The sequence below is a fragment of the Crocuta crocuta genome, unplaced genomic scaffold (assembly GCF_008692635.1).
Source record: "Crocuta crocuta isolate KB4526 unplaced genomic scaffold, BGI_CrCroc_1.0 scaffold61, whole genome shotgun sequence".
In the NCBI taxonomy this organism is placed as follows: Eukaryota; Metazoa; Chordata; class Mammalia; order Carnivora; family Hyaenidae; genus Crocuta; species Crocuta crocuta.
Window position 1 is genome coordinate 10,988,354 of NW_027528369.1, and position 27,453 is coordinate 11,015,806.

General features: G+C 59.1%; 1 protein-coding gene across 1 annotated transcript in view; it reads right to left on the reverse strand.

Annotated features, from left to right (window-relative positions):
• ANKRD11 (ankyrin repeat domain containing 11) overlaps window positions 1–27,453 on the reverse strand; it is a 104,069-nt gene that overhangs the window by 7,762 nt on the left and 68,854 nt on the right. The window contains 8 exon segments of the mRNA XM_077754196.1: window positions 7–239; window positions 242–3,720; window positions 4,016–4,163; window positions 6,303–6,458; window positions 7,480–7,673; window positions 7,769–7,939; window positions 17,186–17,324; window positions 22,794–22,938. Of these exon segments, the coding sequence (XP_077610322.1) occupies window positions 7–239; window positions 242–3,720; window positions 4,016–4,163; window positions 6,303–6,458; window positions 7,480–7,673; window positions 7,769–7,939; window positions 17,186–17,324; window positions 22,794–22,880 (4,607 nt within the window). The 5' untranslated portion in view covers window positions 22,881–22,938.

Consider the following 27,453-nt stretch of genomic DNA (forward strand, 5'->3'; position numbering starts at 1 on the left):
CTCGTGCACAGCGGCCTCGTGGGCGTCTGGCTCGCGGTCTCTGGGATCCCGCTCGCCGCCACAGAGAACCTGTCGAAGAAAGAGGGCGAGCAGGCGCTGGCAGACGTGCTGGACACGGGCTGGGGGTCCGAGCAGTCGAACATGAGGTCGGAGTAGTCGTCCGCGCTGCAGGACGGGGTCCTGGGCGTGTGCATGGCCTCCTCGTAGCTGGGGCACGACACCACGGCGGCGGCGGCGGGGACNTCGGCCTCTCCTTGAGCTTCGGGTCCCCGGACCTGTGGCGCATCTTCTCCATCTGCTTCATCCTCTCCTTGTGCCGCTTGTGCCGCTCCTCCACCTCCAGGTCCTTCTGGGACAGCATGCGCTCGAAGCTCGTCATCATCAGGTCCCCGTCGCCCAGAAGCTTCTCCCTGGGCCGGGCGTCTCTCTTGCCCGGGTCTCTGGGCGCCGGCGGCTTATCGTTCCCGTTGCTGACCTTCGCCGGCTCACCCTTTTCCTTGTCTGGATTTTCCCTGCACTTCTCCTTCGGTCTGGTCTCGCCAGGTTTGGGGCCCTCGTCCCGGGGCTTGTCTCTGAGCGCGTTCGGAGCGCCGTCCTTGTCTCTGGCCGCGGGCTTCTGCTCGTCTCTGTGGGGCCGCGGGGGCCCGTCGCCGTGCCTGTCCCGGTGCTTCTCCCGCTCCTCCCTCCACCTCTCGCGGTGCCGCTCGCGCCGCCTCTTCTCCTTGAGGGCGCCGCTGGCGCCAGAGCCGTAGGGCTTCAGCTCCTTCTCGGCCTTCTTGGAAGGCTCTCTCTCGGAATCGTTTTTCTCTTTCTTTTCGGCGGCGAACAGCTCGACGGTTTTATCCAAGTCGTCTTCCGCGTCCGCCTTCGCGCCGTAAGGGACCCCGTAAGCGTCCGCGTCCGCGAAGTCCTTGTCGCAGGGGCCGGGGTCCTTCCTGCTGCCGGCGTCCCTGAGGTCCTCGCTCCGGTCCCGCCTCTCGCACCGGTCCCTCCGCACCCTCTCCCGGTCGTGGCTCTTCTTGGACGAGGACGACGAGTGCCTGTGCCTCTCCCTCTCCTTGACCTTGTCCTCCGGGGGCTCCGTGAAGGACACCTCCAGGAGGGCGCCCAGGCCTGGCTCCGGCCCGCGGTCGGTGAAGCTGTCGGAGGAGCCCTCGCTGGCCTTGTCGTGGGAGTCCTCCCGGCAGGCGTGCANCGCGGCGTCCCCGAGCCGGAGCCCGCTGGCCGCAAACTCGTCCTTCTCGTCCTCGCTTTCGTCTGTGAAGATGTCGGCGATGTACCAGCTCTTCTCCTTCCCCTTCTTCTCGTCCTTTCTCTCCGGGAGGTCGTCCGGGGGCGGCCCCGCGAAGCCCCTGTCCCTCCTCTCCTTCGCCGGGTCGGGGGGGGCCTTCCGCTCCTTGTCCTTATGCTTCTCCTTGGGGTCCTTCTTCTCCTTGGAGCACTTGTCCGGGTCCTTGTCCCTCTGGCTTTTCTCCGGGACGGCCTTGTCACTTTTGTCTTTGTCGCAGGACTTGTCTCTGTGCTTCTCCAGCTTGCCCCTCTCCCTCCGCTCCCTGTCCCTCGCCGCGTGCAGCCTCTCCCAGGGCTCGGGGCCCTTCCCGAGGTCGCAGTCGGGCCTGTCCCTGAGGCCGGCCTCGCCGCCCGGCTCCTTCGGCTCCTCGGGCCTGGGCCTGCCGTCCCTGCGCTCCTTGGCGGCCTCGAGGGGGTCCCTGCGGTCCCGCCCGCCCTCGGCGGGCTCCCTCCGCTTTTTGTCCCTGTCGGGGAGGCAGCCGGGGACCCCCCTCTGCTTGTCCACCTGCTCCCGCCGCCTGTCGGAGCCTCTGTCCAGGCCGTCCCGCTCCTTCCTCCTGAGGCAGGCGTCCCTGTCGCCGCGCCGGTCCCCGTACTCGCGCTTCTCGCGGCCCCTGTTCTCCCGCTTCTTCTCCTTGCTGTCTTCCCGCACGGTTTCCAGGATCAGTCTGGCCACGGGGTCGCTTTTGACGTCCCTGTAGTCCGTCACCGGGGAGTCCCAACTGTCGTCCGCCTTGAAGTCGAAGGAGGAGTCGGACAAGTCCGAGAACCACCGGTCCTGCTGGTCGTCGGAAAGGCTGGATTTGGTGTCCTCGTTCTCCAGAAACTGGCTCTTGTTACAATACTCGTCGAAGGCGGAGGAGTCCTCCCTGTAAACCTTCTCTTTCCTCAGCCTCTCTCTGTCTTCTCTGAAAGGCTTGTCCCTGTCCCTGTCCCTCGGGGCCCGGTCCTCCTTACAGTCGCTCTTCTTCTCTAGCTTCGCAGCCCTGTCTTTGGACTTCCTCTTCCTCTCCTCTTTGTGGAGCCTCAGCCTTTCCTCTTTGGGGGATTTTTCCTTCACCAGCTTCTCTCTTTCTGCTTTATTCGTGCGGTCCTTCTCTTCGCGCGAAGACCTGCTCCCGTCTTTGATTCTCTTCAGTGATTTCTCATCTTTGGAGACCTTGAGCACCTCCTCCCTGAAGAGCCACTCCCTGTCCTCCGCCTTCACCTTGCTGAGCCGCTCCTCCTTCCTGAAGTGCTCCCTGTCGTGCTTCACGGCCTTCGCCTTGCTCTCGCCGGGCACGTCGCCGTCCACAAGGACGGCCTTCTCCGACCGCTGCTTGGAGTCCTCGTACTCGTAAGTGAAACTCCTCAGTTTGAGTTCCTGACCGACGGAGCACAGCCCCTTGTCCTTGTTTTTGTGTTTGTGTTTTGTTTTATGTTTCTTGACGACCTTCCCCTCCTTGTCCAGCTTGGGGATGGCGCCGTCCACACTGGCGTGGAAAGAGTTCTTCTTCTCCGGCAGCACGCTCTGCGGGCCGCCCCGCTTCCTGTGCTCCTGCTTCTTCCTCACAGGCTTCAGCGACTCCACGCTGGAGCCCTCGGAGGAGCAGTCAGACTCGCTCGTCAGTCTCGTCCTCGTGGAGTCTGACAAGGAGCTGACCTCGGACCAGGCGGGAGAAGAGATGCTTTTCCAGTTGTCCGTCCGCCAGTGCTTGGCGTGCGGGTCTGCGTGGCCGGGGTTATGCTTCTGGGCGGCGGAGCTCCCGTGAGACGAGGTGGAGGAGGCGGACAGAGAGCTGAACAGGCCCGGGTCCTTGAGCACCAGAGGGGACTGCTTGCAGCCGGAGCTGCCCACGGAGTCCCCGTCGTCCTCCCCGCTCCCCGAGGACTCGCTCTCGGACTCGGAGGAGCAAAACTTGTCATTTCTCTTCCCGAACCGCACTTCTTTGCCTTTCGTCTCCTTCTTTCGCTTCTTCTTCACTTTATTTTTCTCCTTCTGCTGCTTGGAACCGGAAGGTTCCCGTGTTTTGCTGCTGGGCAGTATCGCGTGTGCCGAGAGCCTCAGCTTCTCCGCTGTCCCCACGGCGACACCCACGTCTTCCTCGTCTGACGTGTCCGACAGGATGCGATGAGCCGCTTTCTTTGGTGCAATCGTGTTATTTTTAGTGTAACTTTTCACTTCCATTTTGGGTATAGAAATAAAACTATTTGACTTGGTTTCTTTTCTGTAATCCTTTTTCAGTAAGTGTTTGTCGTCCACGGGAGGGACTCGGTCCTGCTCATCATCCTCGTCAAACTCGTACTCGTCCTTGACGGGGGTCACAGTTTTCTGGGGCTCTGGATTTTTAGCCTTGTGCTTTAGGCCTTTTTCAAACTCAGAGTCTGTGTTATTGCCATCAACTGAACTTGAAGGTGCAAACGACGGGGCGTCTTCCTCCTCTGAGCTCTCTGCTGGGAACAGGGAGGAAGAGGTCAGAGGCAGATTCACAACAAGCCACTGAACATGCACGGGGACAGTGATCAGCAGACGATGCTTGGGCTGCCTCCGGGTGGGGAGTGGAGGGGAGGCCGCACTTCGCCCCATTTAGGTGAATCGGAGGCCAGCCACAGGCAGGAGGGAGTGAGAGAGAAGTCTGTGTGAGGGCGGGGCCGGCGGCCAAGGAGACCCTGGGGGTGGGGTCCCGGCAGTCCAGAAGCTCCCCCACCCCAGCCGGCACCCAGGGCGCGGCTCTCGGCCACTGACCGGTCGAGCTCTCCTCGCTGGACGTGTAGGTCCCCTTGCCCAACAGGAGATTCACCATGGTCGGGGAGTTGGCCACCTTCAGCGGGGTCTCGCCTTTTCTGTTGCTTTGTTGAGGGTTCCCGCCATAGCGTAACAACAGCTTCACCACCTACAACACAGCAACCGGTGCGTCAGGGGCTTCCTGAGAAGCACGGGGTGTGCCTCTGGGCCTGTACTACTGCATTTAGCCCCTTCCTAGAGTCCTGCGCTCAACCAGAGAACAGCCCCTGCCACCCCGGCCAAAGACCGCAAGCCATGCACACAGGCACAGCCCCTGGGGGGGTGGGGTCTCCGAGCCCTCCCCCACCCCAAGCGCGCCACCACAGGGAGGAGGTCTGCGCTCCTATGGAAAGTCCTCCCCCGTCGGCGGGCTGACTACGGCCCCACGATCTCCCGCCGGTGATGCGCTGCCAGCCGGCAGGGCCCAGTGGGCGTGGACGGAAGGGCTCCGGAGCTTTGGCGGGGAGCAGGGGGTGACAGAATAGAGGCAACAAAGAATGAGCTGCTTGCAAGTTAGGTTTATTTTGTGTTCTCGTTTATTTTAGAAAATAAGATCGCCTCTTCCGTGCTCTGTTCAACATGGTAAGGGTGGTCCTGGGAATGATGACACACGCCAGGTGACCCGTCAGCAGCTCTGCTCAACTGTCTACAGCCAGCAAGTGCGCCTCACACGCCCGGGGTGGCTGGCTCGCCGCCATCTCAGCCCCAGTCCGGGCGCTGTGGCGTTGAAACAATCCTCACGCAGGAAAACCCCATCGTTCACGTGCCCGTCCCGCTCAGGATGCCGTGGCCTCCCCTGGTCGGGACCCCGCTTCCTGGGCACGGGTTTCTCTCTGCTGCTCTAGCAAATCCCCGGCCCCTCCATCCCGCCAAAACTGAAACTGATCTCACTGACCCTACAGATGTGTGGCGTCAGCTCCTTCCTTTCTGTGTGCATGGGATCCCTTGCAGTGGTGGGACTGGCGCTGTGTCCCTGCCGTCTGCCTGCTGAAGGCTGTGCCAACTGCTGGCAGCTACCATGTCCCTGGGGCCCTTGTGCTAAGGCTGGCGATGCTGGTGGGTGGGGGTGGGGNCTCCTCCCTCCTGGGGAAGGCTTTCTGCTACTCACACCCCCAAGGCCACCGGCCCTGTGGGGATGATCCAGGGCCACCACTGCATGATCCTTTGCTCCCTCCCATCTGTCAAGTCCCCTTACCACGTGAGGTTACATGTTCCCAATCCCAGGATCAGGATCAGGAGGGGGTCTCTCTGGGGGCCACCACCCTGCACCCCTCCCCACTTTCCACGGTCTATTCTGTACAACAGTTTTACGATACAATTACAGAAGCACAGGCATTCAGAGGATGACCCGGTCCTCCCCATGTGGTGGGCTGCCAGCTCAGTGCCAGGCTCATGTCATCGATACCCCTCCCCCTTAGTGGGTCCCAGGCATTTCATAAACTTTCCAGTATTTCTCTAAAAGGACCCTTAAGAAAACAAAAAACCCACGATGCCTTTATCCTACCTAAGGAGCTAACCATGAGCCCTAACATAAAGCACAGAATCTGTGTCCAGACTCGTCCAGTCACCCGGGGCATCTTCTCATTCATACCCCTCCCTCCCACCCTGTGGTGACTCGTCATCTTTTGACTGCTCACCACACGCTCCACGCTGCTGGCTAGCTCCCTGGCACCTGCCCAGGGAGACCGGGCAGGGCAGCTACCGGGAGCGTCAGGTGTGCTCTGGTCTACGGGCACGGTGCTCGCCAGGCCCCACTGTCCTGGGCGTGGCGTCTCTGGCCAGGGCCTCTTCACGAAGGCCTGGAAACGACCACGGCGAGAGCCTCGCCATCTCTGCGCGTCTCCTGCTTCAGCCCCGGGGACGGCCGCTTCCCCGGGGCCAAGACCTCTCAGGGAGGACGTGCACTGGGGTCACTGCCCCTGGGCTGGTTACAAGGGTCCTCCAGCGTCCTGGCCACACCCTTCTCAGCATCCCATCCACAGCAGACCGCACAGGGACGAGGACAGGGCCAGCAGCAGCCCCTGAACCCACCCCACCCCCATGGGCATGATCACCCACCTACTAAAACCCAGCCACACTGGCACGGCCAGAGCAGGGCCCTGCCACGGGGAGAAGGAGGCCACCCAGGTGCTGACCCAGGGTGAGCACGGGGGGCAAACGTGCAGGATGGTGGGGGCGGCGGGACGGGGAGGGAATGATGTCCGCGTCGGCCGGCAGGCCCAGCAGGGGTGGGCGGGGAGGCGCCCACCTTGTAGTGCCCGTTGTTGGCAGCGTCGTGCAGGGGGGTGTCGTCATCCAGGCCCTTGGTGTTCACCTCTGCGCCCGCGGCCAGCAGCTGCTTGGCGACGTCGTAGTAGCCGCGGTTACATGCCTCGTGCAGCGCCGTCCAGCCTGGAAACAGACACTTAGGACCTGTGTTATTTAATCCTCAAGAATTTAATCCTGTGCCCGGGCAGCACCCTGCATGGAAGGGACGGAAGGGCTATGGGCCCAGGACGCCCTGAGCGGCCTTTACGGGGACTCCTCGTCTGCAGCTTGCTAACCTTCCAGATTAACCGTCTATGAGGCGTAATCTGGGGCAGAGGACTCGTCACGGGTGGCAGCCTCAATCCAACGCATGTGGCCACACACGGGGGAGGGTGCAGGGAGGGAGGCGGGGAGGGCGTGGCGGGGCTTGCNAGCACGCGGCTGAGGCCACGCGGGGACGCCTCCTCCGGCGGCCGTTTCCGCTAGAGCCTCGACATGGCCACCAATGTCAGTGTGCAAACAGGGCCACCCCTGTGGACACAAATTCTGGTGCTTTGGAAAATACTGATTTAGAAAATTGTTTTGTTTTTTTTTTAAAGGTGCTAAATTAGGTGTGGGTCAGAAGCCCCACCGCCTAGGGCAGTGGGAAAAGGCTCACGCCACCTGCGCACTCAGGACAAGCAGCTGTGGGCCCCGTTCTGTGCAGAGCAGGCGGTAGCTACTCCGCCGCGGCCACGGGGCCTCAGAGCAGATAAGAGCTTGGCCGTCTCCGGCCAGGGGAGCGACGCCTGCTTCTGCTCAAACGCAAGGCCCGTCTTGGGGAGACGTTTCTTCTCTGGGGGGTGGCGCGGTCCCTGGACTGACGGACACAGCGGCAGGGCCACCTCTCCCTGAACACGCCAAGGGGGTGACTCCTCTTGCACGGAACTGGGGTCTACACAACATGGCGGGGTGGCATCTACAAATTCCCCAGTTCTCTTAAAAACAGTAAGAGACAAGAAATCCGCCTTATTCTGAAATACTTCCCAAAACACCAATCCCTCCTCCTCAGTAGGAATAACACTTGACCCCGGTCTGAGTGTGAGGTCTGCCCCACCCCCAACTCCCGTGTGCAAATTCCCGGGCGGGGGGTCCTTGGGATGGGGGTTACGGGGGACGCCGCCCGCCCCCCCACCCACCCTCACNTTGACGTCTGCGCCCTCGCCGATGAGCTCCTTGATGCGCCGGGCGTCCCCCCGGATGGCTGCGCGGTGCAGACGGGTCTCTCCACGCTCGTTCCGCTTGTTCACTTTGTCTTTGGTTTTCGAGGCGGAGTTAGGCGTCCCCTTCTGACACACTGTCGACTGGGAGGGGTGCTTTGGTGTGGTGTCTACTGCAGGCCGAGGAGAGGACAGGCAGGGCGTCACTGGGCATGTCTCGGGTTAGAGAAGCTGCCTCCTCGCCTCCTCGAGGGACGGGGCGGCTCACCTGGGCTGTTGGCGGACTCCTCGGCAGTCATCTGCATGAGGAGGGCCACCTGCTGGCGCTCGGAGAGGGGGTAGCCGGCCCGGATCCCAGACAGCCCCATGCCGAACAGCAGCCCGGCCTTCCGGGTGACAGGCTCCTTCTTAATCCTCTTCCGCTCAGGACCCTGCTTCTCTGCGAGGTGGTGGAGGAGACAGGGGGACAGTTCATGCCACGCGGTCCTTGGAACCCGCAGCCTGACCTGGCATCGCGGAGCCCCCGCCTCCCGCCTCACAGCTCACGGGGAACGGGCAAGGACAGAGGTGGCAGCACCGAGCTGCCCGTCGTCACCTCCGGCGGCAACAGAGACAAGCCCGACACCGCGTCATCAGCCAGTGGAGCCTGCCCCACCTCGGCCCCCACCGACCGGTCGCTCCTCTCAGGTGCCTCCCCAGACCGGCCGCCGGACGCCAGGCGGTGGGACGGCCCCTCACCGGGGTCCTGACTCACACAGGACAGGTCTCTGTCTATTAAATACATGTGTCCACACTCTGATTCCTCCTTCCCCGTCCCGCCTCCAAACAGTGCAGATATAAATGGCAAACACAGTTTAGAAATACATAAATAGATCAAGGCCGACTTGTCAGTACTGTACCTTTCTTCTTGCTTCTAGGGACCTCCATCTCATGCCATGGCCCTTCGAGGAGCGACCCAGCCTTGCAGTACCACGACATGGACTGAGCTGGAGGCATCTAAAGGCATCAACACAGAGCACTAACCAGACACGATGGAACAGCCCAGCCGTTCCGTCTCCGCCTCCTCGGAACGCACACATCCTCCACTTGTCTGACCCATTACAGAACTCCCTGCCGGCCCTGAACACAGACACACCATCTGGTTTCTTCTGGAAGAGGCAGGGGGAAGGGACAGAAAACACCCCCCAGACTCCGTGAACCAGGAGCCAAAGCTCACTTTCCTCCTTGACCCTCGGGCCCCTCCTGCTGGGGATTTCGGGGTCCACTGGGCGCCTGGAGCCCTCCCTGCACTGCCCCGTGCGTGCTGCGTGGGGCCCTGGTGTGGGGGCCGGGCTGTTTATGGGATGTTCTAGGTCACAGGGTGCAAACTGCAGCCAGGGAAGGAGGGTCGCCGTGGGAGACTTGGGGCCCTGAGACTCTTCTCTGGGTGGTGGTGTGTGTGGGATCTCCTGCCCTCCACTCTGTGCTTCGGAGAGGCCCCTCCAGGCCATCAGCTTGCTCGCTGGCTCGGGTCTGCCCTGGGGAGGTGGGTGCCATCTGGGAGAGGTGGATGGGACAGGCTCATGGGCACCCTGCCTGCCCGACTCCAGGATGACACCCCCAGCCCCAAAGATGCATCATTTTCCATTTTCTCAAGAACAGCTTTCTGTGAGCTGCTTCCTTAGAAAGTACCGCATCGGCCCTTTCCGAAGCTACGGCCGTGGCTCGCTGCAACACAGGTTCTCAGGCACCCGGCAACCATCAGCCTCAACCAGCCCATCAGGCACAGGCCCAAGAAAGCAAGAAAGTTCCAGAACGCTCCTCATCAGTAACCAAGGGCCCCAGCTCATCCACCCCGTCCTGTACTACCTACAAGGTGGCAGAGGCAGGGGTGAGGCTAGTGGCCTCCTTGAAGCCTCTGCACAGGGTGAGAAACCTCCCAGCAGCAGCCCTGCCCACGGCCCCTCAAGGTGCCGCACTTTCAGTCACTCGGGGCCACAGAGCCTGAATCTGGGCATTTGGTTTAAAATTTCTAACAGGGCGGAGTTCTCCCCTAGCCCGTCTCTCCCCTTCCCTACAGTGACTGCTCTGCCCTGCACTGCTCCTCTGCACATCCTGATGGACGAACAATGACAGAAACAAGGCCTGTGCCCCCAGGCCGACCTCCGGCTCTGCGGCAAGGACAGGGGTGAAACCCTCAGACGCCCGGCCAGCTCCGTGTTTCCAGCACAGGCCCTGGTGCGGGGCAAGAGGAGTCCGCACCCAAGTCCTACCCCGTCTCCTGGGAATTACCGCTCAAACCAGAGCCCCCAGCCTCTCAAGCCCCCCTGCCGCCTCCCCCAGGGCGGTGGAGACAGGAAGCCCACCGAGGAGAGAGACAGCAGAGCTCAGAGAAACATGTGCGGGACCGAGGGTTCCTGCTCTCCGGGGCCGGCCCAGGGCCGTGCAGGGCTGCGTGTAGGCGGGGTGTCCTCAGGACAGACGCCCATGACTCTGAGGGGCCAGAGGGAGTGGGCACGAGTGCACTGCCGTCATTGTCTTGAAGCGACAATACAGGAAGCAGAGTTCCTAGAGATGGGGGGGAGGGGCGGGAAAGAGAATCTCTTCCTGGGGCGGCAGCTGAAAACCACCCACGGCCCTGTCCCCCGCCGTGAGGGAGGGCCTGCGGCACCGCGCCAGGCCCCGGTCTCAGGAAGAGGCCCTAGGCCCCCCCGGGTCCCCCTCCCCTCTGTGGCCAGGAGCCCGGGATGAGGCTGGACGACGCTCAGGGACGTGGAAGGTACTGACGCTCCCTCCTGGGGGGAAGAGGCCTTGCACAGCCCACCTTCCCGCACGGGTCCCCCGAGGCGTGAACAGGACATCTCCCGGGTCTCCCCACAGGGAAAACCCGATACAATCGCATCTTCTAAGACGCAGAGCCTCCCAGGACCCAGGGGGCCCGAGTCCCGCCAGGCTGCGTGTGGCCTCGGGTGCAGGGAGCCCAGGGACACGGTCAGTCCTCTTCCCAGCTGCTGCTCTGCCTGGGACGCGGTGTCCACAACAGGGCGGGGGATGGCTGCACAGCCTACTTTTGCACCCCTGGCCCCAGCTTGGGGCCCCCACTTGCCAGAAGAGGAGCCAGGACCCAGAGTGGCCCCTCAGGACAGCCTGAGAGCCGCTCTGGCGCCCTGCTAGGCACGGGCAGGAACGCCCAGCGGCCCGTGCCAGGCTGAGGCGCAGGGGGAGCCTGGTGGGTTGAGGTGGCCTGTGGCCTGGACATGCCCCTGGGGGCTCCGAGGGCTCTGTGGACACCCAGGAAAGCGGCCCACTGCCCCGGACCCAAGAGCTGGAGCAGGGCTGGAGCCTCCCCGCCCCAGCGGTGCCGTCACCCAGCCGTGGTCCTGGCACTCCCGCTGGGGCTGGTGGGAGATGATGGTTTCACACGAGCCTGGATGGTCCCTGTGCGTCACCGTCAGGAAAAAACGCTGATGTGACACCACCTGGGATTCCTATGGCGCGAGCTCACTGTGGTCGGTGCCGTCAGTGCCAGGCCATGTCATCGCAGCACCCCAGTTGGAGGATGCAGGGATCCCCACTCCCTACAGCCCATGCCACCAACCCGGGCCTTCCGGAACACACTCCCTCCACACACCACCGCAGTTGGCGGGCGCGGGCCGTAGAGACCACTGCTCCGACTCCACTTCCTACCGCTGCGTCTCCCTCCCCAGCAGAACGTGGAGGGCGCCGCAGCGGGTCTGGCACAAGGAAGCTACTGGAAGCGAGCGGGCGTGCCTCCTGCCTCTGCCACCTGGTCAGCATGTGCTGACGCGCGCACCCGCCCGTGTCCTGCCCGAGGCGCAATCACCCTGAGGCCCAAGGACCCCGTCTCACGAAGGCAGGTCTGCTTCTCCTCCACACCCTGAACCTCCTTCCTGTTTCCGCTTCCTCTCTCCGTACCTCAGCGCGGGCAGTTTCCTTGCTTCTAACTTGCAAGCCACACACTTGCTCTAATGAGCTATGTAATCTGCCCACTGAATTTGTAATTTCGTTGGTAATTTTCACTGCCGTGTATTCCATTTTATACTTTCAAAACTCTACGTGGTATTTTCTGCCAGTGCCCGGTTGCTTACTCGTGGTTTCAGTTTCTCCTTTACAGCGCTCCACTGATCCACGCTTTGTATCCAGTCATCCCCACACAAGGTGCCCGGGGCTGGTTCCCTCGCAGGATGGCGCTCTTCCTCGTGGGACGTGGTTCTGACCCGGCACCAGTATTTGTCTGATTTCTGGGGCTGGGACGCCGCACGCAAGTCCGTGTCTCCGGAGGGGACTGGCTTTTGCTCGGGTCTGGGACCGGGTGGCGCGCGTTTCTGGGATGGCTCTCAAAGCCCCTCGCCCCAGGTGGGCACCAGATGGAGGAGACAGAGGGCTCTGGTGCAGGGACGGTGACTTCCAGCCTGAGGCGTCCCTCCCTGATGTGGCTCTCAGGGGCCTGTCCACTGTGGTCCCGAGGGACCAGCGGCCGACTCCCACTACCCTCAGCCCCCAGGGCCCCAGAGTGCTCACAACCAGTCTTTCGTTTGGTCATCACTCACCACCTCTGACTTCTGGGCTGTTCTAGAAGCGAGCTTTTTCAGGAGACACAGTCCAGCACCCAGCCCAAGGGAAACCTCTAACTCGTACATCCCACTCTAAAACCATACGATGTCAACGCTGCTCGGCCCCCACTCCACAGGAGGGCACCTGGTGGTGAGGCTGTGGGATCGCAGAGCTCCCCAAGATACCAGGCGGAGCTCCGGGAAAGCCGACGGCAGGTGGGGTGCTAGGGGGTGCCCCTGCACCCACGCCAACACAGGGCCCGATGCCGGTGCTCACAGGCCTGGAAGAAGCACTTCCGCTGGGACAGCACCTATGCTGGAGAGGACCTGCGTCAGGCAAGGAGCCGCACGGAGTGCGTCTCTGTCCAGCTGCACACTCGGGTTCTCCAAGTGCTGCAAGACCAGGACCCAAGGTTCCCCCAAACCTGCACAGGGGGCACTTTAGTTACGCCTCGCTTCTCCTTCCATTTTCCCGATTTACATCCACTTCTTTATTACCACCACTGGTCACCGAGACAGAGGGGATCTTCAGCAAGCCCCTCACTTCTCTGGTCTTGGTCTCCTGTGTCCAAAAAGGGAGGGGCTGGGGTCCGTCTCTGATGTCTGCTTCTGTGGCGCAGGCGGGGCGCTCCCAGGTCATGGGCTGGGTGCCCTCTGCTTGAGGGGTACCGCAGTCCCCATCCACAGATGCTTGGAAATTCAGTGAGGGCCGTCACGGCCATGAGGAGGAAGCCAGGGTACGAGAAAGTGACACTGGCATATACGCCCCTCCCCACAACACAACCTGACAACCACTGGCCCTCTTTCACGGCACCAAAGCATGGTGAGGACTTTTATTGTTTTATTTTTTTTAATTAATTTTTTAAATTTATTTCTGAGAGAGAGAGAGAGAGAGAGAGAGAGAGAGAGAGAGAGNGCCCAGGCGCCCCGGTGAGGACTTTTAAAAATAGAGCAAAATAAATCAATCCACCCCCGCACCAATGTGTGACCCGTGCATCAGTCATGCTGGTCCTGAGCCTGGCAGCACCAGGCTCTGGCCACCCCTCGGCCCCTGGCCCAGCCCCTGGGAGCACCATAGGGTGGGGTGGTCAGATCGCAACCCAGGCTCCTCCTGAGAGGGCTCTGGAAGGTACAGCCGGCTCCCCTGGACTGTGCCCCGCCGTTCGCCAGCCACGTCCTGGGAGTCATCCCTGTGAGTCACAGAACCCAACGTGGTTGTGAGGGCCTGGCTCCCCTACGCTGTGTGGATAGCAGGGTCCCTGAGAAGGCCACGGTCCCGCAGATTCCCACCCATTCTGCAAATGGGGGACATCAGGCATTTTACGTATAAACAGCCTTCCTTGGCCAGTCTACACTCCCCTCTGTACAGGAAGAAACTGCTCAAGTTTAGGGAGGGAAATGACGGAGCCACGGTGTCACTGTGGTGGCACATGCCCTCTGCAGCCAGGGGCTCCCCCACAGTTCAGCCTCGACCACAGGCAGCACCTGGGGTGAGTGGGCGAGTGGAGGCGCCCTTCACGGTCATGTCCGGGCCGCCTCCAGCGCGCTGCAGGGCACGGCGTCGACACCAGCGGGGCAGCCAGAGTCCTTCAGGGGAGACAGGGACAGTCCCAGGGGAGAAGTCACAACGGCCACTCCTTCCAATCTTACAGAGCCAGGGTGACCATGGTTTCAGTCAGTACATGAGTGTCCCCGGACCCCTGGCCCGGAGGGCATTAGTAGGTCGCACGTCAGCACTGCTGAATAAACATCCAGATACTGGACACAAAAGTCTTTTTCACAAGACAGACGCAAAATAAAACCTTAATTTTTCAGTACTCCAAAGAAACACTCAGGTACTGAGAATAGGCAGCTGCCACCTCCTGATGCTTCTGACAGGACAGTGCTCTGAAGGGGGGGAGGGGGAGTCCGTGTGGCCTCTGGGGACGGGCAGGGCCCACCCTGGTGGCTTCGGGAAGGACGTGGCAGGGCTTACGTTCACACTAAGGGATGGAAATCTGCATGAGGGCATGAGGCTTCTGCAGAAGCCTGAGGAGGGTGGGTGGGCACGTAAACCAACCTAAATGTTTGCTGACGGATTTTTTTTTTTAAGTTGAGGGGAAATTTAATCATATACGAAGTAGACAGATTAATGTAATGTGAAGCAAGTGCAGACACGATAGAATTCCATCACAAACACCGTGAGTGTTGAGGGCTGGGCAGGCTTCAGGCCACCTGCCTGGGAGAGGCCACCCTGTGAGGCCTCCGCCTCCTTCCTCGGTGGCGCTGGGAGGAACAGTCTCTGAGCTTCTTTTTCCTAGAAGACACCAGGCCTACTTTGGGCGAGCGTACACGGCCCGCCCTCCTGAGCCCAGACAGACCCGGCTCTGGAAAGATGGTCTGTCCAGGGTGCCTGTGGGCAGCTCAAGTGACAAGCCCCCTGTGGTGCTCTGGCTCGGATCAGCTCGGGTGCACAGGGCATCCAGCTTCCACCACAGACGAGCTTTATTGTTCTTGGCAGGCCGCCCCCAGGCCTGACTAAGCACTGTGGAGGCCACCTCCTGGGGGTTGAGGACACAGGACAGTGTTCTCCAGTGGCTCAGTGGTCCCTAGGAGGAGGCTCATCAGCCTCTTCTTCCCACTTGGGGAGCGCAGCTGATCAGAACCCCGAGTTCTGGAGCCTTCGGCCGCATTCCTCTCTCGGTGGGCGCAGGGCCGCATCTTCCCAGCAGAGGGCGCTGGAGGGACACGGCAAGAGCAGGGGCTGGGGATACAGGGGACCTTGAGCAGACCCCGCCTGGCCCCAATCTGTGTCAGTCACTCAGCAGAGTTCACTCCTCCACTCTGTCCCTGCATGGCTTCTGACTCTGTCCCTGCGTGGCTTCTGCCCCGACTCGGTGGGGGCGGCCCCTGGCCAGTGTGCGTCTCAGAGTCGGCACCCAGCTCAGGTGCTCTGCTCGCCAGAGATGCAGACGGCAGCGTAGCCTCCCCGGCGGCCGGCTTCCCAATGTGTGCATGACGGGATGCACACAGATTCGAGTGTGAGATTTCAGGCTCCTGATACAAGGCCTGCACCACACACCTGCAGGAGAACCCTCTTACTGGAAAAGCCAGCTTTGTTACCCCTAACAAGCAGATGTGGACGATGTAAAATCGGCCCCAAAACGACAGTAACAATATGAGGGCAAATACTGTATTTCACATGTATTTAGATTTTTGTAACATAGTCCTTGGCTAGAAAATTCTTTTTATAAAATGTTCTTCACTTTTTCTCTCCCTAACAGGAACTCCCTCTCTGCCTTCACCTGGACCCACAACTCACAGAGAAAAAATGCAAGCACTCCCTTCATGCCCCAAGAATCTCGTAGACACCCCAGAGTTCCCAGGTGGGTTCAATGAACCTGCCTGGCAGCCTCTTGCTGAAATGCTAGCCAGCAACAGATGTATCCAGAAGGCCTGCTGGCAGCGCACGAAGCCGAAAAGCCAACGTCACGATCAAGTGGGAAGCGCGAAGAAATCCTACCGAGCAGAGCAGAGTGGGCAGTGCCAGGGCACGTGCCTACCCAGCGTACTCCCCTAGCAAGCAGCCCTCACACTGTCTCCCCGGCTCCCCGCAAGGCTGCTGGGCACTTACAGAACAACCCAGAGGCCAGACACCACTCTCACCCCCTCACCATACAGACAGCTAATGACCAAACAGAACCAAGACCCCACAACCGAGACTGGTATTGGCACTGAAATCGAGAGGGACAACCCCCGCACTGCTCTGATGGCCTGATTTCCTCTGGACCGAAAGCCTGAGCCGCAGCCATGTCCGTGCACCCCTCTGTTCTGGCCGGAGCCCAGGGCATCCGTGTGAATCCATGGGCCCTGCCCTGTCCCTGCTGTGCGGCTCAGCAACAGGGGCTGGGGGCGATGTTGAACCCTCCTGAAGGATCCCTGGGGGCTCGGAACCTTCCTCAGTATCCTAGTCGGCAAAACCAAGCCCACTTCTCTGGCTTTTAAATGACTGGACATGTGCTCGGGGAGCACTTACAAAGGAGGACGTGGGGGAGAGACCTGTGACCCCATGAATAAAAGCCATGGCACAGATGCACATTTCCAGGCTGTTCCCTCTGCCATTTCTCCCCACTCTCTAGCCTGTTCATCTTGTCTCAGGGCCTGACACAGACCATCACACACAGGAAGCCCCATCCGCGCCCCTTCCGGCCAGGGCCCCTCTCTGCGTCCTGTGGCTGGATTCACCCAGGTTCCATGGCCCTCTGGATGTTGTGTGCCTCTCTCACCCCTGCCTGTGACTGGTTCACATGTCTACAGGGCAGTCAGATAGCTAGCAGGCAGGGCAGGCCCGAGCACGAAGGTCAAGAGGCAGAGGGAGCTCGGGCTGGCAGGAGAAGGTGTGGGCCCATGAGCAGCTCAAGATGGCGTCAACTTTAGAGTGCATGTGCCCAGTGTCATTAGCCTCCCACGCACACATACAGAGACACGCATGCATGCCCATGTGCAGACACATGCATACACATGCAGGCTCGTGTTCATGCATGCACACACACGCACACGCACGCACGCAGCCCCGCCCTGTGCCCCAGGACCCGCCACACCCGCAGAACACTGCACTGGCTCTGGCTCCCCCTTAGTGCTCCCTCTGGCTTCTATTTCCAACAACTGGGTTTAATTTGTGTGCTTCTGGAGCCCTAAGGGAAAACACACTTATCCTTCAACACAGGACTTGCAGGGGACTGGATAGAGCAAGGGGACCCAGGAACCTCGGGGGAGAGAGGCCACGCTCATGGCCACAGCTGGGCACATGCCGGGAGCCTCACTGGGGGGAGCGGTCCTGCCTGGCACTCCTGGGCGGGGGATCCCCGAGTGTGAACCTTTGCTATCAGCACTGAGTCACCCCGGACATCAAGAACAGGGAATATGTCCTTACAGCTCGCTCTGGACCTCACCCCAGCCCCAGCACAACTCCTCGGAGAGTCCTGGTGCAAAGCCGAGAGGTGCAGAGAAGCTGGGGGGCACCTGTCTTGGGGGCCCATCCCAGACAGGGACCAGTGTCAGGAGATGCCTGAGGGAGGGATGTCACAGACACTTTCTGTGGAAGAGAAGAGTCAGGCGGGGTGGTCAGCAGGGAGGGAGGGCGGCGCCTGTACCTGTGTCCGAGTCCTTCTGCTCTCCATTGGCCCCCACGGTGAAGGGCAGCCTCCGTTTGCTTGCTCGCTCCCTCACCTCCTTCCCTCCATCACTGCGGTCCAGCTTTGGGGTCTTGGTCAGAGAAACTTTATCTTTATCCTAGAAAAGAAAGTGACGCTTTCAGAAGGCTTCATTCCCAAATTAAGTTTTCAGAGTCCTCACGTCTACTACAATTTCTATTCACATCCCCAGTAAAGCAAATCTCATATTTGGACAATTAGCAGCCTCTCCCGCCAGCCAGGCTCGCATGGGCGCACCCGGCCTCCTCCACCTTCCTCTGGCCCCAGACAGGCCCCCTTCCCCTGCCGACAGGGGAGCAGAGAGACACAAGCTGTCTCCGACGCGGCTTTCCCAGGGAGGGACTCAGCGAGGAAAATAAGAGCCGGCCTTGAAAAGGGAATGTTGGCAGCGGAGTCCTGTCTTCCGCTCTGAACTCCTCCGCCCGCGGGGCCTCCCGAGATGCTGTGCTCCCCCCTTTCTGGAAGGGGCCTGCCTGACACCACCGGTGGTTCTCTGGGACAGACCCTGCAGGCCACACCCCTGTGGCGGGCGGCATACCGCCATCACCTCCTTCCTACTGCAGTCTCGGGGTGGTTTTCCTGCAGAATGAGGATCGCAAAGCCCACATCCCAGGGCCACCCTGACCAGGGTGCCTGCCCCGGAGCTGCCATCCTCAGAATGGCAGGCGGCACCCACGTGGGACAAACAACGCGGCCACACGCCGCGCAGAGTGTCCTCGCCAGGTGAGGAGCTCCCGTGTGCAAGTGGAAGGTGGCCAGGACCTTGGTGGCAGGGGTGGGGCGGCCCAATCCCAAAGTGCAGGTGGTGGGGGGGTAGGTGACGATGGCCCCGGCACCGAGTGGAGGCAGGAGCCCCCTGGCTGACTGCAGTAACTGGCCACCCTGGAGCCCTGGTGACAACATGGTCCCAGGTGGGGGTGGCTCGGTGGAGTCCTCCACGTTCTAACCAACAGCCTGGCCCCGTTTGCTTGCAGCACCCCTGCCCGCCCCCTGCCCCGTCCACAGTAGAGCAAGAGGCTCCGAGGGGCCCGCGGGGGCTGCACCCAGCTCCCTTGCCCGCCGGGAGGGTGTTAGCAAACATGGCCCAGCCCCGGCCACAAGCCCAGGCCAACCCCACAGCAGCAGGGGTCCTGGGGGCTGCTCGCGGGAGGGGCCCCTGCCATAGCCCCTACGGCCCGCGCTCCCGGCCGTGGCCTCTACCAACCACAGCACTTAACGGGAGACCCTCCCGTGACCAGGGAGACCTCTGCCAGAACGCACTGCCAGCTGTGAGGGTATGTGCAGTGCAGAGCAGGGCTGGGGCAGGGGTGAGGAAGGGCTCCTGGGAGACGGGGCTGCACAGACACGGTCCCCGTGACCTGCACCCTGCGGCCCCCAGCACTGACAGAACACCCACCAACAAAGCCCCCAAACTGGGTAAACACTTTCCAACCAGGAACACTCCTGGTGAGAGTGACTTACAGGTGAGCTGGCACATGAAAGAGGTAATACAAATAACAGCCGTCACAGAGCATTCAGGAATGCAAGAAATTTTGAAAATCAGTGTTAACTTAGGGCGCATGGGGGGCTCCATCAGATGAGCATCGGACTCTTGGTTTCAGCTCAGGTCACAATCCCAGGGTTGTGGGGCTGAGCCCATGTCGGGCTCCACGCTGACAGTGAGGGGAATGTAGGGGATTATTCTCCGTCTCCCTCCCTTTCCCTCCACCCTTGCCCCACTCGCCACACGTGCATACTCACTTCTCTCAAAATAAAAAAACTTAAAATCAACATAAAGTTAAGAAAAGCATATGATCAGCTATTGAAGAACAGAACAAAACAACTGTTTTTAAATGAGCAAAAGATCTGAATGTGCACTTTGCAAAGGAAAATATCCATGTGAGGAACTAGGATAATGCAGATTAAAACCAGGGAGCACCCCCACCAGAGCAGCTAAAACCAGAGGCTGAGTCCAGCTCTTGGGTCTCAGCTCAGGTCATGATCTCACGGTTCACGGGTTGAAGCCACACATCAGGCTCTGTGCTGACAGCGCGGAGCCTGCTTGAGGTCCTCTCTTTCCCTCTCCCTCTGACCCTCCCCCGCTAGCGCTAATTTTCAAAATAAATACCTTAAAACAATGGAATGAGAGGCTGACAATATCAAATATTGACAAGAACGTAGCAGAGCTGGTGCTGGTGGGAACCTCACAGTGTCTGCGCACAGAGGCCCTGTGCTCAGAACAGCACTTCTGCTCGTGACAACAGAAACAAACCCTCACAGATGCCCTTCGAAAGGCAAACAGATACATCAAGTCCAGCCCAGTCACAGATGCAAAGTTCCGGCATCAGAAAGGCACACACAGCCTCATCGAGTGGCGCCCGGGAGCAGACAGGACAGCCCTGTGCTCAGTCGCCGAATCCAGACACAGTCTCCTCTGGAATCAGATTTGGCTCAATCCCTTCCCCCAACTTCCCATCAGCAATAGTATTAACATATTAGTCTTACGATATGAGGAGTACAGGCATGAAAATCAAACCATTCAAATTAATAAGTGAATTAGGAGCTGCTGGATACAGAAAAGTAGCTGACATTTATAGACAATCAACAATTGGAAGATGATGTTAAAATATCGCTTAGGTTACTATCAAGGGACATCAAATACACAGGAATAAATCGGACAAAAGATGTTTAAGCCCTCCACACAACTCTAACACGTCAACGAGTGGAAACAGACTTCCAAAATGGAGGAATCCCCATGTTCGTGGGTTAGGAGACTCAAAAACTTTGTATGGCAACTCTCTGCAAACTCGTCTTTAGGTTCCAAGTGCAGATTCCAGTCAAAATATCAGCAGGCTTTCTTTGGAAATCAACCGGCTTATTTCAAAATATATACGGAAATGCAAAGGGTCAAAATTAGCAAAGACAATTCTGGACAACAACACAGTCAACTGAACCGCAAACAAGCAGACTGTAAACCACCAGGAGTCACTGGACGGGGCCGTGGGCCAAGGGCCAGGGGTTCAGAAGGCAGGGCAGAAGCTGGAGCCCGCGTGACAGGGACAGCAGCAAGGGAGGGACCCTTTTCAGTAAGTGATGGTGACCCCGTGAACACCCACAGGGAAGAAAATGAACGCCGCCCTCACCTTGAACGGCAAACCCTGATCACACGTGAACCGCAGCCTGAGGACACAGGAGAGCACCCTCACAGGAGCACAGACGAGACGGCAGGGTGCCACCCGCCCCCGGGTGACTGCAGGTGAGCCCTACCAGCCGTGTGACAGGGACAGGGGCCGCCTCAACTTACCCAGTGTCTGCGGCGAGGACTGGGGCCATCACCTTGACAAACGACTAACCCATGGCTACCAGCGTGCGCGCTCATGTCCTCACCCGCAGTGGCCCGGCGGGAGCGGCCGTGTGGCAGGCCAGGGAGGCGTTGCTACGGGGAAGGGCCTCTGCATCGGACGTACTGGTGAAGGGCCCGTCCCTCTTCCGAACCCCAGCGGGGGAGACCCCTCCACGGTGACAGACGGATGTCGGGGGCCTCCCAGGACCGGGGCAGTACTGCATATTCTCCTCTGGGTGGGGATTCAGCCCAGGTTTTACAGTCTTAAAGACTGTAAGACATGACATATTTCACTAGAGAGGTCGACAGTCTTTGAATCCCAGCTTCTCACCTCACTAGCTGTGCAGGGAAAACAAATGTCGTGTGACCAGAGTGGGTCGGGGCTCACCCCGAGCGACACAGCGAGGCTCTCAGGGCAGATGTGGCTCCAGAAGCTTGCCGAGCAGCTGGGCTGCAGCAGGGCGCTCACTTGCCTTTGCCGGCTTCCCTCGCTAGCAAACCAGGGATCAGCACAGGGGCCAAGAAAGAATTGATCTTGGCTGGTATGGGGTAAAAACAAAACAATACAACAACAACAACAACAAACAAAGCCAAACTCACACGTGTCCCGTGCAGGCACCGCTCCCGGACCACAGCGAGCGTTCTCGAGTGAGAGAGCAAGTCACGGGCAGCCTAGAGCAAGGCCTGCGTTAGCAGCAGCCCGGAGCGCACAGGGCTCACACAGCCACCCCTCCAAGGCAGGTGCTGAGCCCTGGATGCCTTTCCTGGTGCCTCCTTGGTGGACAGGTCCTGGGCAGGCCATGTGCACAGAGAACTGGGCCGGCGCACACACAGTCGGAAGCTCCTGTTGCAACCTGCTTGGGGGAACCAGCCCGGGTAGGGCTGCGTGGGGCCTTTTGTCCTGTGACCACGCGGTCCACACACGGACCTGGGAACCACGAGCACCAAGGATGGTCTGGCCATTCAGGGTGAAAGTGTCCCAGAGTGGGAGCTAGTAAGCTCCCCCGGGGCACATCTGTCCCCAGTGGCCCCAGCTCCGCACGGGCACACCAGCACATGCCCATCACCAAACGCCCATCACGAGCTGCTCCCAGGCCCTCCACAGGCCTCCCAGGCACGCCTCCTCCCCAGTGCAAGCTCAGGCCGAGCTCACGCCTCAGCCTGCCTGCAGCTCCACGTGCTGGCTCCTGCCCATTACTGCACTGGGTGCTGGGAGACAGGGCAAGTGGGACAACGTGCAGCCACGAATGCCCAGACACCAGAGCCTCAGAGTCCTAGCCATTCTGATGAGCACCTGAGCATGCTTACGTTCACAACCTGATCCCCGCTTCACCTAAGCCAAATGAAGCGCACGGCTCTGCTCACTCACTTCCTCATGTGGAAAACGTGCTAACCTCACACCCCGCCCACTCAGGTGCCGCCGGACACAGCAGGTGCCCTGCAGAGAATTCCCACTCAGACCCAAGTGCTGGGACAGAAGGGACAAGGAGGCAGCTTGGAAGACCAGCAGTGGGGACGAGAGTCACACAGGCCACAGCGTAACTGGCCTGCCATGTGGGCATCAAGGGAGACACGAACACATCGAGATCAAAGGTGGTGGAGAGGGCAGTGCCAACCCACGGGCAAGTCCGCACGGCCCTCCCCTCCCCTGCAATAGTATAAGCTGCTCTTGCTTACTGCTCTGACTGCAGGCGTGCTCACGGTCACAAACAGAGCACACGGCAGGGCCTGCACCTGCTTCCGTCTGACTCCAAGTCCACACTCACAAGTGGCACCCCAGGCTGTGGGACAGGGGCACCTGGAGCCCAGAGTTGACAGCAGTCTTCAAAGACGGGGATTTAGGGTTACCCTGCCTTTCCCTATTCACACGGAGAACAAGCCCAAGTAAAAGTACATACCCCACAGCGTTTCTGCTTGGGACAAGGCAAATGTGGCTAAATGACAGGTTTGGTCTCAACGAAGCCACGACAGACATCTGTGGCTCCGAGAGCCCATAAAATGAGGCCAAACGACATTATCTCAGCAATGTGTACATAAACATAAAATTTAAAGCTTAACTGCGGTCCCCAATTAATGAGCACATCCTTAAGATAAAGGTCCTCTTTGGAAAGAGCAGACCGTCCCTGTCTCACCACGGCTGCAGAAGGAAAAGGGACGGACAGCCAGCCGGCCAGAGCGGGCGAGGGTCCAGTGCTGGGGGCCAGCGAGGAGGAGGGCATGTGTTACCTTTTTCCCTGTTTGTTTCTCCACCATGTCGTTGCTGAGGGAAAAGTCTTCGTGCTGTGGTGTTCTAGAACACCCACCCTTGGGCATCGTTCTTCTCCCCTCACCTGATCTTCATTTATACTGCCATCGCTTCGTCATCAACCGTCTGTTTCAAAAGAGAGAACGCAGAGGGTCAATCAGGATTAGTACAGACAAGGCCCAGGCAATCTCAGATTTGTGCCCCAGAAGGGACTGAATGTCACCCGCTGCTCTGATGCAGCTGTGCTCCATGCTGGGACAGGTGGCTGGGAGGGGACCTCGGGACTCACCGCCCAGGGAGCAGTGGGGTACTCCACGATGCAGAGCTCGACCCTGTTCTTCTGGGGGCCCTTCACCTGCCCCACGGGCAAGATCGTGTCCCAGGTGCAGTACGTCACATCCACCACCCTCTAAGTCATGGTCTCGACCCCACTCACCCTTGGGGAAAGCGGCCCCCTTCTTACACAGCCCCAGACAGAAGGTCAGGACAAGAATCTTTTTACTTTTCAGAAAGCACCACACAGACCCAATTCTCCAACTTCTCCCAAGTAAAATGAGCCGAAGGCAGTCATGTGAGGCCTCTGAGGGAGTCCTCATGGTTCCCCGGATGTCCAGAAGGTTTTGGTGCCCAGATCTGTGCCCACTGCGCCAGCCCTTGCATTTCCCACGACGTCCCAGGATACACACTATGTTAATCACGGCTTTTTATTTTCTGTATTTTGATGTTTTGACCTGTTAAAAGAAAAAAGCCCCCACCACCCCGCCTTGCTACGCAGGCGGAGGCTGTCCCTCCCAGAGCTGGCCTTTTCTTAGAGGCAGCAAGCCTCTCCCACACAGGCCAACCAGCCACCCCTTATCAAGCACGCGCCGCCAGGCAGCGAGAGGCCAGCCCACAGCGTTATTCAAATCAGCCGGTCCTGAGCTGTCCGCCGTCCGCCGTGTCAGGACCTCCAGCCAAGGCTCTGGCAAAGACCTCCTTGCTCCGGTCTTCTGCCTCCTGGCCGTGCTGGTCCCTTCCCCAGGGCCCCGGTGGTGAGGACTCCTGGTGGGACCTGAGAGTACAGTCAACTTCCTTTCAGTGTCTGCCCATGTCAGTACGCCCTGACCAGACCACGGCCTCTTCCATCCCTTCTGGGCTTTCTGTTTGTTCCCGGCACCAACTCCATCTTCCCAAAAGCCAATGCCTTTCTTTTTATACTCTTCACATTTTCATCATCAGAGTTAGAAAACATTTTATTATTTTCTTAAGTTTATGTATTTATTTTGAGAGAGACAGAGACAGCACGAGCAGGGGAGGGGTAGAGAGAGAGTCCCAAAGAGACTGCACACTGCCAGCGCAGAGCCCGACGGGGAGCCTGAACCCTGGAAACTGTGAGATCATGACCTGAGCCAAAACCGACTCAGATGCTCAACTGCCTGAGCCACCCAGGCGCCCCTGGAAAACATTTTAAACAAACTGTGTGCACTGTTTTATCTCCTCTTTCCTCAGTGACACACCCCTGTGCTTTGCCATTTTGGATTAGTATTTTGTGTAACTAACTCACCTGGAATTAATGGCCTTGACTATGTATGAAGTGTGGCTTCTGAAATGCAGTCGGTGAGTGACAGCTCCCCTCCCTGGTTTGTCCGGCTCCCCGTGTGCTGAAAGCTAACCTGCCATTCACCGTGTCTTCTGGAGAGCCTCTTGTTTCCCCACATTAAGGGATAATATTTCACAAAGTACCCTCTTGGTACTTAACTGACCTAAGAAAACGTCTGAATTTATCTGGGGAAGAGGGATAAGGCTGACCAGCTTTATTCATCTCCTGACACTTACTCCCCCCACACGCAAAGCAGGCTGAAAGGGGGTTTCCATCCTCACGTTCCAGTGGTTGGAGCCAAAAACGACACTCTCCCTCTCTGCTCGAAACTATGAATTCGACACTCCTCTCCAATTTCCCACTACAAAACTGGAACGTCTCAGCCTGGAGGAGTAACCTCAGAGCCAGACTCAGAGACGGCTGCTGGAGCTCATCAGCAACATTCCAGTAGAAATGTAAAGATTACACAGAAGTTACCTTTTTAAAAATGCCTGCCTGCCTGCCTGCTCTCATGATGAGAAATCGAGCATAGCTGTCATGGGGTGTCCAACCCTCCTGCCGTTGGGTGTGAAACACGAGTCCATGGAGACTGTGTGGGAAACGCCTGAGCCAGCAAGTGGACACAGCACAGGCCCCACGATGTCTGAACCCCCGATCTCTCAGTCCACTCCACGTGCTGTCTACACCAGGAGATAGGCACAGGTGGCCACTTCATTCTCTGAACCAAAGTGACTTCACTCTGTGTCCCCGAACCGGCTCTGCTAGGTGGTCCTCTATTCAAAGTAGAGTTTTGAGACCCCTGCGCAGAAAGGCCTGCCCCTCCTCCCACTCACCCTCCCTGGGAAGGACGGCACAACAGCCACAGAGCAGCACGAAGAGAACGCAGTATGGTTCCAGGACACCGTCCCAACCCCCAAAGCCTAATTATCTTTCCAAACAGCCACAGAAGCCACAAGGCAAGAGGAAGGAGTGGAGTTAGTTTACTTGCTCATCCAGGATCTCAGCTCCTCGCGCGCCCTGAGAGTCTTGGGGTGCTTCCCTAGCTGGGCCCAGTTCTGAGGCCGGGAAAGAGCTCTGCCCAGGACTGGGCAGGCTGAGCCACAGAGTGCCACCTGAAGGCACACCTGGCGGCTCAGAAAGTACACGCAAACCACTAAGTACCATGCCAAGGCTGCCTGTTACGGTGCTCACCGTCAGCACTAACACGAGAACACAGAGGCCCTGGGTGCATGTTGCTGGGTCCAATTCCTCTGAGCCAGGTTCTGCCACAGGCAGCTGTCCTTGCTCCCAGGAGACACCGGCTGGGTTGTTGGGTTTTGTTTTGTTTTGTTTTTTGTTTTTTGGGTTTTTTGCAAACCTTCTAAATGAAATCTCTAGTAATCTTATCAGCAAAAATGGCTTTCTCTTGGAAGAGCAGAGAATGGCAACCATGACGGACAAGCCAAAGCCGAACCACAGGCAATTCCAGGGAACAAAGCAGAGGAGGCTCTTTTATAGCAGAAGGCGAAAGGTGGGGGTGGGGGGCTGTTGTAAACCAAAAGTCCATTGGAGTAAACAGGGAGCTGGAGGTGTAGTGGCTTCTCACTGGCTGGGCTGTGGCTGTCTCCCATTGGCTGGGCTGTGAGCCGTCACAGTCCCTCATTGGCTGGACTGTTGCTGGGGGAGGAGGAAACCTTCCTGCCTCTGCAGCATAAAGAAGCAGTAGCCAAAGTAAATTCTACCTGCACCGAGCTCTCTTCCTGTTGGGTCTGGGACAAGCAGTGCTGGGCGGGGGAGCTCCGCCCGCTCGCCTCCCAACTCCATTGTAAATGAGATTTCTCTTTATTAATTTCACATTTCATTTTTAAGCATCCAGCTAATTCCATGCAATCTGTCGCAGAGTGATTGCAGGCCCAAACCTCAGCAGGATGGCCCAAGGGACATTTCATGACAGCCGCTTGCCAAGCACGCAGTGTCCTGTGCCCAGCAGTGGGCCTCACTTTCTCCTGAAGGCCGCTGTCCTCGGGGCACCACCCCACCTCTCCCCCAAGGGCTGGGAACACCACCCCTAGCTGGCAGGTTAGGAGTGTCATCCCCAATACCGTGTTTCTCCTCCATAAGATGCTGTGCACGGTGACAGCCAAGACCACCATGGCCACCTCACTGCCATGGTTACAACCACCTCAATATTCCAAGTTTGTCAGGAGCATGCGGACCGGCACGATGGGCAGTTTCCTCAGGGCCTGGGAGCCCAGCAAACTAGATTCATTTCTTTAGGGGCTCTCATGGGTTCACAAGGGCTGTCAGCTCCAGGGCTCAGATTTGCCACCAATGCATTCCGGCTCATTTTCTGGGACAGCTGGAGCCACGTGGAACCTGGTGAGCCAAGGGGACCCAAGTCCTCCCTATTATTTCAATGACAAGGTAGCTAATCATCTCAAACACACCTTTGTCTTCTTCCATCTACCTGGTCATCCCAATCCTCCCCTGGGCTGTCTGGTCTCTGCACCGTCCCACGGTCCTGCGTCCAGTCAGCCTCTCCCTAGACCTCGGGAAATGGTCACTGTGAGACCACAGTGACTCTCGTCACCATTGACAACTTCTCCTAAGCCAGGCAGAGCCTCACGCCTGCTCAGTTCGCCACTTCTTCTGTGGATCCTCTCTGAGGGTAGAGGCCGCCATGATGCCACAGGCTTCCCTGTTCACCGCTGGGCATTCACTACTCAACCCAAGAAGAGGCTGTCATGGTGGCAACAATCTTTGTGACGGGGGTTGGAGGGGGTGAGTGTCCTCCCTTCTAACAAGTTACAAGGCTACCTCAACCTGGGCTCTGGGGCTTTCTAACCAAACAATCAATGAATGGGTGGCCATCAAATCTCAGACCCGGAGGCAACCTGGCTGCCCTCACCCAGACACACCACAACTGCCAGTGTCAGGAGATGCCTGTCTGAACACAGGGGTGCTCTGTCCACCCGAGAACCAGCATCCCACAGCACTCGGAGACCCACGCGGACTGCACGGGCTGCTGGACGCAGGCGTTTCCCACACCCCCAAACTGAAAGGCAGCTGCTCTGGCTTTGCAG